At 44.5% G+C, this 15,663-nt stretch overlaps 1 protein-coding gene across 1 annotated transcript in view; it reads left to right on the top strand.

Moving 5' to 3' along the window:
* The window catches only part of nrxn3b (neurexin 3b), a 346,576-nt gene that overhangs the window by 292,466 nt on the left and 38,447 nt on the right, over window positions 1-15,663 (top strand). Inside the window, exon 20 of the mRNA XM_087852476.1 lies at window positions 6,030-6,201. Within this exon, the coding sequence (XP_087708602.1) occupies window positions 6,030-6,201 (172 nt within the window). The remainder of the gene's footprint in view (window positions 1-6,029; window positions 6,202-15,663) is intronic.

Genomic DNA, 15,663 nt, shown 5'->3' with positions numbered 1-15,663 from the left:
CTCGCACACACAAACCTCTCTTTTACTGCCTCTAACATCCTACCCTTTAGCAAATTTCTGACTCTAGAGCTTGATGCGCACAAGAATAGACAGCTACAAATCACCACGCCATCTATGAGTTATCTCTGTCAATTACTGACGATAAATGGCTTTGGCAGTGGGAAGGCCAGGCGCATCAATCCTGCATGCGCTAGCTTCTCCACTCTATTGATTCTGCTTCCACTGCGTCCATGATCCAGTTTTGTTGGCCTCTGACCGCGAAAGCTAACTTGAGCGCTGATGTCAGATGAAAAGAGGGATATGTAACCCAAACTCCCACCCTGGGACATGTTCACATTCCTGGTATCAGATATTCCTCCCTCCCAAATGAGCCTTTATATAGATCTGCTGGAGTCATCCCGCTACAACTGCTCTGTACCCGTACTAGATTACAATCAGGGTTTGATTGTAATGCGATACTTTTTATTACAATTCTCTTTTTCTGATAACATTGTATCTTATTCTTATCATCCTATTCCAGTGTTTTTTGCTACTGTAACTTTGCACCGTCCACTTCCTGCTGTAACAAAACAAATTGTGGGAGTAATAAAGATTATCTTATCTTTTTGTAGCGAGAAAGGTCCCCACTGCGTTCGGTGCACATCTTCTTATAGAAGATATCTGGGTCATAACTATTATTTTTATGCATTTCTTTCTCCATCTTTCTCTTTCTTTTGCTCCCCAGCACAGCTAAGCTTATTGCTTATTCTGCCCATATCACCTGCATAAAATGGCTGTCAGATGTATTCATCTGTCTCGGGCTTGTGGCTTAACAGAATGACCATTCAGCGAGCGAGCGGGCGATGGCGTCTATTGTGAGCGGCTCGTCCTCCTGTACAGCAGCTGTCTGATGAGGGCTGTCTGCAGGCTCGCCCACCGCTGCCTTGAGTGATTCTCTCTCTTTCACTCTGCCCCGGGCGCTCCGTGTGTTGGAGGCATTGATCGGCCCTGAATTGGATTGCAGCGAGCCTGATTACTGATGTCAGTGTGCGCCGGGACACGTGGGAACGCCGGAGATCCTCGTGCCGAGCTCAGGCTAGCTCGCAGCGGAGGGATGAGTCGGAGGGAGGGGTGCATTCGCTCGCCTGGAATTACATTTCTCACTCTTAGTTACACAGAGCGTGAACACAACATGCCCACACATACTGTACGCCTTACGTGACCCACACACATATACTGCGAACATAATCGTGTTTTTGATCCTATAGCGGCGAGGAGTCAGCGTTTGTGGCTGACATTAAATAAAGAGCGTGGGAGTCTGTTAGTCTATAAAAGGGCTTACGCGCATCATGCCAGTAAATTACAGCTACACAGCTGTAATTTCACATTTGGACTTTTTGATTGTTACATCTAAATGTTGTTACACTGTATTCTTTCTCTAACACGACACTAAAGATTCTTTTCTTTGCGAGGTTACACTTCATCGTCCGCGAGTCTGCGTGCACGTGCGGCGGTGTCCGCTTTCATTTGAGCGGGCGCGCGGGTTCGGAAGTGATTTTCCGCGCATCATTTGTTTACACCTAGAATAGCCGGCCATCATCTTTTCCACTAAGAGAACAATAGCCATTTTTTCCCTCTCCTTTTGCTCGGGAGACAATGAAGTGCCTTCCCGCCTCGCGAGCGACAGGCCAATAAAAAACGTAATTGGATCTGTCAATCAAACACTGCTGCAGCGCAGGGGGTGGGCGGGCAGGTGGGTGGGCGGCGGTGGCAGAGGCGGGAGGGTAGGCCGGACACTGGGAGTAGTGCAGATAGAGAGGAGAGAGAGAAACGGGGAGGTGTGCCGTTGCAACGCGCTAATACACACAGTTCCTTCTTTGCACTGCCCGGAGGCGCTCAGCCACAGTTACAAAGGTGTACAATTGTTGTGTTTTGCTGTTTGTTTGTACAGGGGCCAGGGGGAGGACGATCTGTCTTTGTTTGTAGGTATTAGTGGGTCGCTGATGTGGCTTTGATGCGACTACGCAGGAGAGCCAGGGCTGCCAGAGCCTCTGAAGGTCACAGTGGATGTACTAGCGCTGATGTTTCTGTCTATGCTTTGTAGACGCTCGGCCCGTCAGACATGTTGTTTTTTCCAACCAGGGAAAGGTCTTGTCTTTAGTCAGGAAGGCCACGATGCTTTAGTAGTATTTTTCACGGTACAACAGACACGCCGAGCATCACCTTGTCACATTAAATCATCTGCATACTGGCGCGCGTGCTTATCTCGTCTCGGTGCTCGGATTATGTGTATCTGCTGTCAGATAAGCAGCGTGCGTAAACGTACACGTGCGCCCACACACACACTTTTGTTGGAAGTGTTGCACTAAGTTTTAATGACAACTGCTTAAATTAAGAGCCCATTTACAAGCTCTCTGACAGAGAAGTTAAGTGCGCGTTGAGGTATTCTGCTCGCCTACTCTGCGCCCGGGCTCAGCTTTTAGGAGATGGCTTTCTTGTGTCTTTGGTGACATTGTTTTTCCATTATTAGCCGAGCTGCTCCATCGTTCCTTCCATTACGGTCTCAAGCACATTGAAATTCTGTATCTCTTTTTATGGATAGACAAAGGATGTTTTAACTGTAAGTGTGAGCGTGGCAGTGAATACTGTTCGGTGTCTATTGACCACTTTGGCAGTTAAAAGGAGCTGAAAAGGAAACTACAGTATGCAGAGTCACTGCAGGGGTTCATTCGCTGCCTATTTTCTGGGCTTTCTACCTTTTTTAAAACTTCGAAAGGCTACCTCTGGAGGATGCTCCGCGCCTTGAATCATGACAACTGCTGCCATGTGCACTTAAAAAAGGCTAAGAAATAAAAATGGAATCTTAATTAACAGAAATCAAAAGAAGCGCCTGCTTTCTTCCAGGGTTTTTAAGGTGCTCGAATCAAGAAGATGAAAAACAAACTTAATTAAAAAGCATTTTTTTAAATTTCCTATTGATGTCATGTGTATTTTCAGCCTGTTCTCTTGCCCTGGGTGTCAGCTAATACTGTTTCGTCCAACTACATCGCACTTACACACAAGGCATTGTCAGAGGGAAAGGTCATAACATGAATGTTTCAGCTGGGCGTCTTTCAGCAAGCAGGATGACTGTTGTGAAGGGCTGGAGTTTAACCATTATCTTCACCCCGACCTTATTGACACCAAGAGAACAGTTAGTGCGTCATGGCAGCTTTCAGTCACGTGGCTGTTGTCAGGTTGCTCGGAGTGTGTTGCACTGAAAACCGCCTGTGGTTGTACGTTTTTGCGGTCATCTTGAGTTTGTGTTACACTCTTCACAATTTCATTACTGCTCGGTGATTATTTTGTGCATCTTTGCTACTGAGTTGGTGTCTTCCATGCAAACTGCACAGCAGTTCACTGATGACCAAAGTAATTACAAGAAGCTTTCTGGTGGAGAACTGTACACCTCTTTGTGACCAAAGCAACTGCCCACAACCTCCAACAACCCCTGACAACTGGCTGTAGAATTCCCTAGCAACCCCCTAGCAACAGAGGTTCACTGATTGGTCTCTAGACTTTACTCATGAAATTGATTGTTAAACTCCAGTGTTTAGCAATCAACTTCATGGTAACTTCCTGCAACCTACAACGGCCACTTGAAAGTAGGGCTGCCACGATTAGTCCACTATCAAAATCGTCGACGACTGATTTAATAGTCGACGGGTCGTTTGTAGCTTTGTAAGATCACAAAAGACGCAGGAATAAGTAGTAGGATTTAAGAGTGTAATAACGGACTGAAACAGAAGATGGCAGCACTGCATGTACAAGGATGCCAGCTGCCGTTAAACCCCGAAGAAGAAGAAGCTCTGTCCCAGAATTCATAGCGCGGCCCAGCTCAGTTTCCAACAATGGCAGCAGCTAGTTAGTTTTAATATTACTCTTATTATTCTTTCTGGGTCACAAACTAAACGTTAAACATATTTTCAGGCGAGAATGTAGCTGTGTAAACCTCAAATATCTGTTCAGTTTATCAAGACACCACATATTTTCAAAAGCGCTCCGACGTTTTCGGAGACGTCTGTTAGCCACTAGCTCGATAGCTAGCCGCGGGCTAGGCTCACTAGAGCCGTGAGAGCGCCGGACTCCCGGCAAATGGTTTTCAAACCCACCGCCGTCTTTCGCTACTCAGGTTAAATATATATAAGTCACTTAGATAACTTAAAAATGTTATTGTTTGGCTTTTTTTAGTATTTTATTTGTTCCTGAGTAAATCGGTTTGGCTGAGATTAAAGTTATAGTTTTTACACAGCTGAATAAACATCAAGCAGACAGCTGATTATCAGAAGTGTGAGATGCTGCAGAATTTACTCCGGTGTCATGTTATATTTTAGATAGCAAGGAGTTTATTAAATTTCACCGAAACAATCTGCAGATTTCATTAAAATTTAATAAACTATCATCTTGTCTTTATTTTTAGTTAGCACAGACCTTAAACACTTAAAGCTGTAAGCTAATGATAGTTATATAAGAGCAGATGCTGCTGGTGCAATAAGCTGTACGTTTTAGTCCAATGGATGATGATCTGATTAGTCGACTAATCACTAAAATAATGGGTGACTAGTCGACTATCAAAATAATCGTTTGTGGCAGCCCTACTTGAAAGTGGTTGTCAGATGGTCCCAAGGCCTGTGTGAGTGGGGCCTTTGTAGTTTAAGCATTTAACCAGCAAGTAAAATATAAAGTAAAAAGCAAGTAGTGGGGGAAAAAAGATTTCGACAGTGCATGATCCACATTCTCCCAGCAGCTTATCCAACAAGCAAACCTCCAGCCTGGTAATGTGGACTTTGTAGTTCTCTGAAATGGAATCTTGATAAATAGTTTAGCCACAGCCATTAAGGCACCTGCACTGCTGTTTGATTTGTTGTTAAACTAACTTAATATAGAAAAATGTGTCAGGGAAAAAACATGACACGCTTCCTGTTTTACTGCACAGTGAAGCTTCCTTTGGTAATCGGGTGGTATAGTCTCACCATATAGTCTCACTTACAGCAAGAGGAACTGCATCAAGCATAGCTTGGCCTTATTAAGTGCTCCTCTTAGGTATGAAGAGCCTGTAAAATTAAATAGAGGTCAGCAGGTTTAAGTGTTGTGTCATTTAACGTGTAGCAATCCTGCAGCGCCTTTACACTGACGAGCACTGTCAAATTCAGCCTGACATTATCAGGGTCTGTATTGTCACAGTCAGCCATGCAGGGCCAGTGTCTCTGCTGATCAATTAACAGTATGTGTCTGCTCTGTGTTCAGGCTTTCCTAATTTTGGTTTTGTTATGAGAAATAGTCCCACTGCTCTGGGCTTCTAAAGAAGGTAATTACACTGAGAGATTCCCTGTGGGGGATTAAAACAAATGACACAGAAAACACAGCCTTTCCCCATCGCCACTCACTCAAGCCCTGCCTCCGCTTTAAAACCTTTTGCTTGTAACGCCTGCATGACCATGAATACACAAGCAGTCACAATAAAACACACTCTGGCAGCTCGTGAAAATTAGTGGGGTCGAGGGGAGAGAAATCAGAAAATGACGAGGGGGCATCGCCATTTACGGACATGGTATAACTGGTTTAGCATTAAGAGCTAAACAAAGCATATGGTATTCATGCGTTCTGTAAGGACCGCGGCAGAAAAAGCATCTGTCCTGCCAGTTTTGTGGTGACAGGCTGCAGGGAGCATTACTCATCATTACAATCTCTGCTGGCAGCCTATTTTCATCACATTACAGTGGTATAATGAAGCGTAGCGCGCTAGCGTCCTCAGGTTCTCTGAGTAGTTCACCATTAGCACCAGCCGGGGGCATTCATCCAAGTAGCTTTATTGAACTTTTTACAGTTAGTTTATTGTATAATTAATTCATTACGGCACAACAATACATGTGGGTGGAATCTGCGGTGCAAATTCATCTAGCGCTGACAGCGGTGCCACACAATTTCGTATCGCTTGCATTTATTAAGCGGCGCTCACTTTACTTGATGGCGTCAGACCAACTCTTTTGTGCTCTTTGTGTCTGTTTCAGGAACAAGGCAAAATAGGTGTGACGTTCAACATCGGAACGGTGGACATCAGCGTCAAGGAGGTAAACACGCTGATAAACGATGGCAAATACCATTTGGTCCGATTCACCAGGAACGGGGGCAATGCAACCTTGCAGGTGGACAACTGGCCGGTCAATGAGCACTTTCCCACAGGTACCGACCTCGTTTTTAACTCAGTCTATTTGATATTCTGTTATTAACCCAATGAATCCTTTCTGGAGTAATTCAAGGTAAATTAGTAGTAATAGCTTTAAAACCACTGGACACCATCTATTTCATCATGCAAAGGGCACAAGCAGGAAGAGATTCACCTTCACTTGCTCTCCGGGGTAAAATATGTGAGATGACTAACAAGCATGTGGCCATCACCTGGCCAACATCATACTCGTACTGTAGCATGTGCTTCAAAACCCTTCAATAAACACGATAACGCTTGGCTCCACGGGAGGCGGGGACAACAAGCTTGAAATCTTTTGTCTTGCAAGACGCATTAACTGCGCAACATCTGGCCGGTTCATTGCAGAAACGGAATTGAAAGGCACCGAGAGGCATGCGGTCAGCGGGCAGGCAAGGAGAGCACTGAAGGCAGAAACCAAGGGTGGCCTGTTGGCCAGATAAAGCTGCTGCCTGCCTGTATCTCTCATTCCCAGGTCAGCAGAAGCGGCGCACCAGCAGAATACAAATAGGGTCATCAAACGGAGCCCGCTCCATTTGGAGACTCAGGCTCTCCCTCCATTTGGAACAGATATGTGCTGCTCAGCTAGCTAGGTGAGAGAGTGTGAGAGAGGGGAAAGAAGGAGAGGAAAAAATCCTCTCCTGCTTCTACTTAACAGTCCATTAAATTGAGTTGGCTCTCCTCAACTTTGATATCTGTGTCTCCATGTCAACCGGCTTAGGAGAAGCTACCTTTGTTTGCTCGTTTCCTATTACCCTCCTCTTCAATTTCACTTAGTCAAACAGAACAGACACACGGGGAGACAACATGGGAACGAAGGGGCAGTCGAGCCAAGAATGACAAAAGATAATATGAAACGTCATTGATCTCTGTGGAACAATTGTGCCGCACCGGTAGGATGAGAATGTACAGGATTACATGTCGACTGAAAAGCCAACTTTAAATTTCCTTGAGATATGAGCTCGGCTATATCCAAGAAGCCATCACGCATCAATAATTGAGATATTCTGTTCCGAAAGCTTTAAAAAAACATATGCAGAAATGTTGATACCACGTAATCGCAAATATGAGTCGATCCCTTTCACTATGTCTCAGCAGCCCTACAGCATGCTCCTTTTGCCTGCTTGCCTTCACCGATGACAGGCCAGCATCCTCTCCTGGCGTGACCTGGCACGCTGTTTTGGTTTGGTTCAGTGCCAGCGCAGGTGACGTTAATCTCTTCTGTCTCTGGCTTTCTTTTGCCGCCGGCTGTCTTTCGCTTTTCTTTGAGCAGATAAGGTTGGACGGGTTTCATAACCGCATTTCAGCTGCAGTAACGCAGCGAAATACTGAGAAACTCCACAGCGCGCGCACAAGTGACATCTCCGCGGCGTACACATTGGCGCTCGCGCGTGCGCAGCGCTCGATGAAGAAATTGAATTAATCAGGCAGAAGTGGGCGCGATTGCTGCACAGAGGTAGCGTCATGTCCCTTATGTTCCCGACTGTGGGTCGCGCAATAGTTCGACCGTTCTTCCTCTTTAATAGCCATCAATTTGGGATAGGAATCGAATGCCTGCCACCTTCATAGTTACCTCAAAGTGCCTGCTTGCATAAGCACGCAGCGCTTGTTTCCTTAGCTTCTGCCATTACATATGCAGGAATCTGTGATCTAAAGCCAGCAAAGCTCAGGAGTCACTGCTAAGTGGTCGTTAAGGTTTACATCTCCGCTTCAGGAATGCGCAGCAGAAAGAAGTTTAGCTGTGCATTTCTTTCAAGCGATCCCACTGAGGTTTGTTCCCTTTTCTGTCCGCCTGCCATTGTCTCGAGGTGGAGTTGAGGTCGGCGGATCGAATGCGTGGTAATTTCTTTTTCTCTTCTGCACAGGTAATTTGCAGGACATTCAGTGATAGTAATTCAACGATGATTGATTTTTTTTCCCTCGCCCTCCCTCCTTTGTTAAGGGGTTGTCATCTCGTGAGTAATTACATGTTAGGGTCCAGACTCATCGACTGCCTTCTCACACTTCTAATGCTTGACTTGAAGGCAGCAGCTGCCACGAGGCTCTCAGGCCGCTCAATAAACAGTTACCGGATCTGGGCATGCCCTCTCCCTGGTGGGGGAATAGGTGAGGACAAAGGTGTTGGTGGTTTGCTTGTCAGTCAGAGCCGCTTACAAAATAGGCCTGAGGTGTGTAAATTGGACGTCTTAACAACAGTGTTTAGAGAGTTGGCCAACAAAAGTATTGAGACATTAGGATTCACTTCAAGGCAAGGCAAGGCAAGTTTATTTGTATAGCACAATTCAACAACAAGGTGATTCAAAGTGCTTTACAGAGACATTAGAAACAAAAACAAATAAAAAGCATGATTTAAAATTGATTAAAACAAGCAAACAAACTAACTAATTAACAAACAAACAAACAAACAAACAAAACAGTATATAAAATCAAAACAGATAAAATCAGAACAGTAGATAAAATCAGTAGTTAAAATGTAAGTTTTGAGTGCGGATTTGGTGCTTTATTCAAATGCAGCTGAGAACAGGTGAGTCTTCAACCTGGATTTAAATAAACTGAGTGTTTCAGCTGATCTGAGGCTTTCTGGGAGTTTGTTCCAGATATAAGGAGCATAAAAGCTCTTTGAAAAACTTCAAATGGCAGCATGACGTGCTTCTAAATAACGGATGATTTCATAACTCCACAACTTTGTTTCTTTGCTTATTTCAGCCTCATTTTTAACACTGACTATGAAATTGCACCAAATCTTCCTTAAGCACCAGCCACAAGTCAGATTGTTTTGATTGAAGCTGAAGATTCAGTCTTTGGAATAACGTTACAGAAAGCCGTTACTCTGATGAGCTTTGGAAGGAAGTTTGGGTGGGGGACACTCAGCGAGGCAATTTCATTCCTTCTTTAATGAGCTGGAGAGTTTTCATCTGTGCCAGCATAATTGGTTACGAATTTTTATAATGATCGATTTGAATTTTTCAAATGATGGCAAAGTGCCGTTTGAACACCGGAGGTGAGGATCTCTGAACATGGGCGTCTGTACTCCTACGTACATGTTCCATTAAAACGTGCACTTAATTTGTCATTAAGTGCACGTTTATATATTCATTTATTTTATTCGAAATCAAGGAAAATTCTAAGTGAACACAAACTTTTGAGTGGGAGCGTGTTCCAATATAACATGGGTGTCAAACATAAGGCTCGGGGGCCAGGATCAGTCCAGAAATTATATTCCAATCTGGCCCAATGAATTGTGGGAAATGTGAAGAAGGGCCTGTCATATTTTAATTTTGCTTTCATAGGTTTCATACTGATAAACACCTCCTCGCATGGAGGGGACAGGACTGTCCAGGCAATGAGCTAACTTCATTTTTTATGTAATGTTAAAGATTAGTTTAAACCCTGCTGACAGACGTCTGTCATTTTCTACACAAATTACACTTTTTTCTTATATTAATATATATGAGGAATTTAATGTATAGTTAAACATCTTTACACTGACAGAAAGGCGAGTTTCACTTGTCCGGCCCACTTATGATCAAAGTAAGCTGAATGTGGCGCATGTTTAAAATGAGGCTACATGCACAGGTACACGGGTATTTTTGAAAACGGAGATTTTCTGTTTTTGTTTTTTTTTTTTTTTAAATCCCGTCCACACATGAAAGCCAAAAACGAAGGAAAACGCTGCTAGGAACAAGCCAAAGCAGCAGGTGGCGCTATATTCCTAACCGTGTAGAAATGTTGGCCAATCAGAAGTCTAGAAGCCTTGGTGGGAAAAAGTAAACAAAGCTGCGGCATAGAAGCAGAATTGAGTCGTATGTGTGGAGGACAGTAACTGTGTGTGTATATGTAAGCATGTAAACACTACAGAGAGTGAAATTAACAGTAACAGTATTCTGTCTACGTCCGCCATGGTAGAAATTCATTTCAGCGAAACAGTAACCCGGCGCACAGTGTGACGTCAAAAAAGGCGCACACCTTTGACGCTGCGTTTTCTCCGTTTTCCTCGTCCACACGTAAATGCAAAAACTGAGTTTTCGAAAATCTCCACCCTGGCCGGAGATTTTAAAAAGCTCCGTTTCCAGTGACCGAAAACGCCGTTTACGTGTGGACGAAAGGTGCAAACGCACAGAAAAATCTGCGTTTTCAAAAATACCCAGGTACGTGTGGATGTAGCCTGAGTTTGACATCCCTGCACTTTGATGCTAAAGCCATATTACCATCGTTAACTGTAAGAGAACCAGTCACAGTAAGCCGGTAAGGTACAGAAATGTAATGGATTACATTAGATTGTAATTTTATTATAAATATAAATAATAACATAATAATTTTACTATATAGCGCCAAATCACAACAAAAGTAACCTCAAGGAGCTTTGTATTATAAGGTAGAGACCCTGCAACAATCATATGACCCCCTATGAGCAAACACGGCGACACAAGGAAGGAAAAACTCCCTTTTAACAGGAAGAAACCTCCGACAGAACCAGGCTCAGGGAGCCAGGTGACCCTGCTGTGACCTTTTTGGATTGAGGGAATGAAGACAGCATAAAGGATACGCTGTGGAAGAGAGGCAGAGATTTGTAATAACTAATGATTAAATGCAGAGACGTGTAAAAAGGTCCAGCCCTAACTATATGCTTTAGCAAAAAGGAAAGTTTTAAGTCTTAAAAGTAGAGATAGTGTCTGTGTCCTGAATCCAAACTGGGAGCTGGTTCCATGGAAGAGGTGCGCACGTAAGCCAGTAGCCTGAGAGCGACATGCTCTATTGGGGTGATATGGTATCTATCTCCTATCCATCCATCCATAATCATAACCATTTATTCAGTTCGGGGTCACTGCGAGACTGCAGCCTATCCCCGCTGTCATAGGATGAGAGGCGGCGTCCAGCCTGAACAGGTCCCGTCTTCCTCCCAGTAACACAAACAGGTTGAAGTGTTCGCTTTGCAGTAAGATTAAATACAGGCAGTGAAGCTAATTCTGACACACGGCTGAAGAACAGGAACATTTTATTAAGTAACTGAATGAATTATGCAAACTGCTACACACTGATTGTCTGTTTGTTTCTCTGCAGTGTTACTGGGCTCTCTTCTCAGCTTAGTTCTCCTTTGTTCCCGTCTCATTATTTAGCATTCAGTGCTACCATAGCTGACAGCCAAAAATATAATAAATAAATAGTTTCAATAATTTAAACTGTCTTTTCTTCCATTTCTGCTGAAGTTTTATAGTTTGCTCAAAACGTGGAAGGCAGTGCACGCTGTACAGAAAGATAGGATGGATAACCTTAGTGTCAAGCTGAGCGTGCCCGGTGCACAAGCGCTCACAACTTTATATTGTCAGTATCAAAGGTGACTTAAACAAAACTGCTTTCACTGATAATAAAAAAATCCACACTTTAATGCAACCAGTGTTAAGAAACAAGACGGGAAAGAAGTTGTGCACTTCACAGCCCCATTCTTCTCTATAACAGTATACCCGCTCTGATCCCACACTGCAGCGTTTCCACGAGGCTTCGGCAGCTTACGCGCGCGTGTTTGCGTGTGGGCGTCGAATGTATGCGTCGACTGCTTTTGTCTTCCTTTCTCTAATTATTCTCCCCCTCTAACAGTGCCCTCTCAGATCTCTGTTCTGTTTTTGTCCTCAAATTCCTTTTTATCCGTGTTTCTCCGCCTTTTTCGAGTCGGTGCTCATCGTGGCTACGCATCTTTCTCGCAGTCCTGTGTACTTGTGTGACAACCCACATTACTGCAGGGACTTGTCTTTGTCTAGTGAGAGGCTTCCAATTTCCTTATATAACACTCCGAATCCCTGCACTCTTTGATTTCGGATTACATGATCTCTTTTTTTATTTGCGTGAGTTGGAATCTTTGAATCAAAGAATTATTCGACCGAGCCAGGCGGAGATTGTGCATCACGCGTTGCCTCGAGCTGGCCGAGGTCCAGGCGTTGTCTCAGATGAATGACCATTGGCCTAACTACTCTGCTAGTGCCTTGGGGAAAGTATGCCCGTGTGTGTGCGTGTTTGTGTGTGGTCCATCATTTGTGATGGGTACAAGGGGGTTGGTCATAGCCAGAACAGTCTTGTGTTCATTTTCAGACACACAAACGCTCGAAAACACGATTACTTTCATCCACACGCTGATGCGTGCAATGCTGCGACTCCCACAACCTGAAACAGACACAATGAGTTGCACGGTTTCAAAATATCTGCCAATCTTTGTCTTGAAATACAGACAAAACAATTCCTCAGGAGCGAGATAAATCCCCACGCGTCCCTGGGGCCAAACATGATTAGCCCTATCTGAGACACAATCTTTGTCGCTCTCACAAGTCAGACTTAGCCGAGTGTACAAGCCGCCAATCTAATTCATCTTTTCAGCACCATAAATTTCAGAGCGACCTGATAAATGATGAATTTACTCCCTGGCTTCGTCTGACGCCCGAGAGAGAATGGAAGGAAGATCGGGGGAAGGCGTGCAGGAGAAACAAGTGCAACCGGTGAAGAAATACAGAAGCGTTTAATGGAGTAAGAGACTGGAATACGTCGACAAAAAGTGAGAAAGAGCTGACATATAGACGGGCACAGAGGAAGAGAAAGTGAGGGAAAAGTAGATAAATTGTGGCTGCAGCTGTAGAGGCCGGATTCAGCCAAGAAGAGCAAAGAGCTGATTGCTGAGACTGGGAGACGGAGAATAGCGGGAGCAGATGAAGGAGCTGGAATATCGCTGGACGGACAGCGTGCCGAAGAGAACGAGAGAATGGAAAAAAGCTCGAGTGCACGGATGAATAACCAGGGAGCGAGGAGGAGAAACAGAGATGAAAGTCAGGTGTAGATGGGAAAGAAGGTGGCTTGTGCAAGATATTCATTACCCGGGGGGCTGCGGTGGCGAGCTGTGGAATGACGATTTCTGGACAGGGCCACACTATATCAAATGTACTCATCATCCCCAAATAGAGAGAATGCCAGGAGCCTGTCACGGTGGCCATTTTCACAGTTTTGATGCGCTCTCAGCACTGGCCCTGTGATGGAACCCCGGTGAGATTAGTCTGGCAACCAACTGCAGAGAACGAAGCAACCGACCAGCAGATGACTGTCACCGTGCCAGTGTTTGTGTTGACTGAATGGCTGCCACCAAAGGGAAAAAATCGAGACGCTGTTTTGGCTAGGAGGAAAAAAACGGTGATGGCGTGCAGTGGGGCCGAAGTAAAAGCCAGCAACGTGTGCATAAGCTCGCAGCAAAATAATATAATAATGATAAACATACGTAAATATTTATATTCACCTGGTCTTCTCTATAAGGGCTGTGTGGTGTTATCACATTTCACCTTTTAAGGCCCTGCAGAAACACAGAGAGAAGAGACGGACGACAAACTTACCCATGAGGCGGCTTCTAGGCTGTTTTTATGCTCATCTCTTGTGGCACACTGCCACGCCCTGAGAATGATGTCACGTCCACGCCATTTTTGGACAGCCGTGCACCTCTCGATTTTTGTAAGTTGGTCCATTGTGCTGCTGGGTAAAGACACAAGTGTACTAACCGTTTTTACTGCTATTTTAATGATATATCACTAAGCTCAAAGTCACAGATGTTGCAACAGGTTTTTGGAAAACTTTGTGGAAAAAAACTTCTCTTCCTGTTTCGGTGCTGATGTGCGTTGTTTGATTGGCGACACCGGCCTTTCCAGTGAATGCTGTAGTGGCTACCTGCGGCGTTAACCGCGGGGATAAAAAGAAGGAGCTGTGTAATGATGGGAGGAAGATTGCAACCCTGAATTTAATAAGCGGAAGAGAATGGATTCAATTAAATTCAGTTCAGTACAATTCAGTTTTATGTATATAGCACCAAATCACAACAACAGACGTCTCAAGGTGCTTCAATCAGACGACCTCCTTTGAGCAAGCAGTTGGCAACAGTGGGAACGAAAAACTCCTTTTGTCAGGAAGAAATGTCCAGGCTCAGGGAGGTGGCAGGTTTGGGGTAAGCAGGAGAGTCCTGGTGCTCTTCCTGTACAAGCAAAATGAATGTGTCCTGGTTGGATTAGCTTTCGACTCACTAACACCAAAGCCAAAGCAAACATAGCTAAGTTAGCTTGAGTTAAGGTTGGCAAATTTAAGGTAAGATTCCTGGAAGATTAGCTGATCACAGAGCTGCTGCTGCCTCTGCAAGCCCTTTTGTAACCCATTTCCAAAGTAGCTCCACCTTCGCTGCCGTACCTGTACGTACTGATGGCCGTTTGGTTTCTCGCCCTACAAATATAAAGACCTATACAGTTTTTCTTTTGCTTGTTTTCATTATGTACGTTGACTGAAAATGAAACTGGTTTCTGGCTTTAAAGAACATCAGACATTTTATAATGTCAGATCGCTCATTCGTCTCTCCTCAGTACACTGGGAGGAAATATCTGTCCACTATATTTAGGGTAAAGAAAACTGAAAACCTTAGTAGACTGACTTTTTAATAAACAGTAGTGCTTTTATTGGCAAGGTCATCCATTCTGAAGTCACCTCTAGAAATTGAATATCAAATTGACAAACTAGAGAGAATTTTCTCATTAGTTGCACAATTAGCTGGTGGTGTATTCATTACGTGGGGACTGTCACCTCATTAATCACCTAGAACAATGTAAGAGCTATACCTGAGACCACGCCATTAGCAATGCACAGCAAACTTACAGCTTCCTCTCTCAGTCTTGTGATTCCACTTCATCTAAAGGACAACGTGAGGCTACGTTTGAGACTTTATGGAAAAGACAAAGAAAGAATGCGAAGAGATTATTTGTCGATGGCACTCATCCACCCTCCCCCCGTGTTTCCCGTCTCGTCTCCCGGCTCGCTCGATCAAACTCCAAACCTTTTCCGACCGACCTCTGATTTCAAACACGAACATATTGCCTCCCTCTGTGGCCCTTGTCCAGAGGAGAGTGTATTTGGCTGCCACCTGAAACCTGTTTGAGATCAAAGGAATGGGGAGGGAGTCCTGCTAGTAGCTGATTAACCTGCTGGCACACTGCAGAAACATTCGTTTAGCTCCTTGAGCTCCCTTGCAGCCATATCTACACTCCATCCCAGCTGGCTGTAAACTGAGCACTTGGATGTTTTTTTTCTGTGAAAGGTAGCAAAGAACGCTAAGAAGACAGAAAAGAGAGAGAAGGGAAACTGGTACGAGCTCACGGTTTTATGCAGTTGTGACGCGTTTGAGCGTAATGTTATGGAAATTTAGTCAGCAGGTCAGAGCAGTGGTGACTTACACCAAATGTAGCTTATTGCCAAACCAAGAAAGAAAATGAAATACAACCCGGGCGGGTGTCAGAACGAGGGCGTGCGCAACGCTTTTGAATGTAAGCACGTTCAAAAGCTCCAAACTAAACACACCGGCAGGTGAAGCTTTGCCCTTTCAGTTGTATTATACTGTAAATGAGTCCCTTTCTTCTTTCTTCCTCCAAATACCTTTC

Source organism: Neolamprologus brichardi, chromosome 15, assembly GCF_056152115.1.
Source record: "Neolamprologus brichardi isolate AB-2024 chromosome 15, ASM5615211v1, whole genome shotgun sequence".
NCBI lineage: Eukaryota > Metazoa > Chordata > Actinopteri > Cichliformes > Cichlidae > Neolamprologus > Neolamprologus brichardi.
Note: the sequence above shows the minus strand (reverse complement) of the source record. Positions and strands in the feature narration are given on the sequence as shown.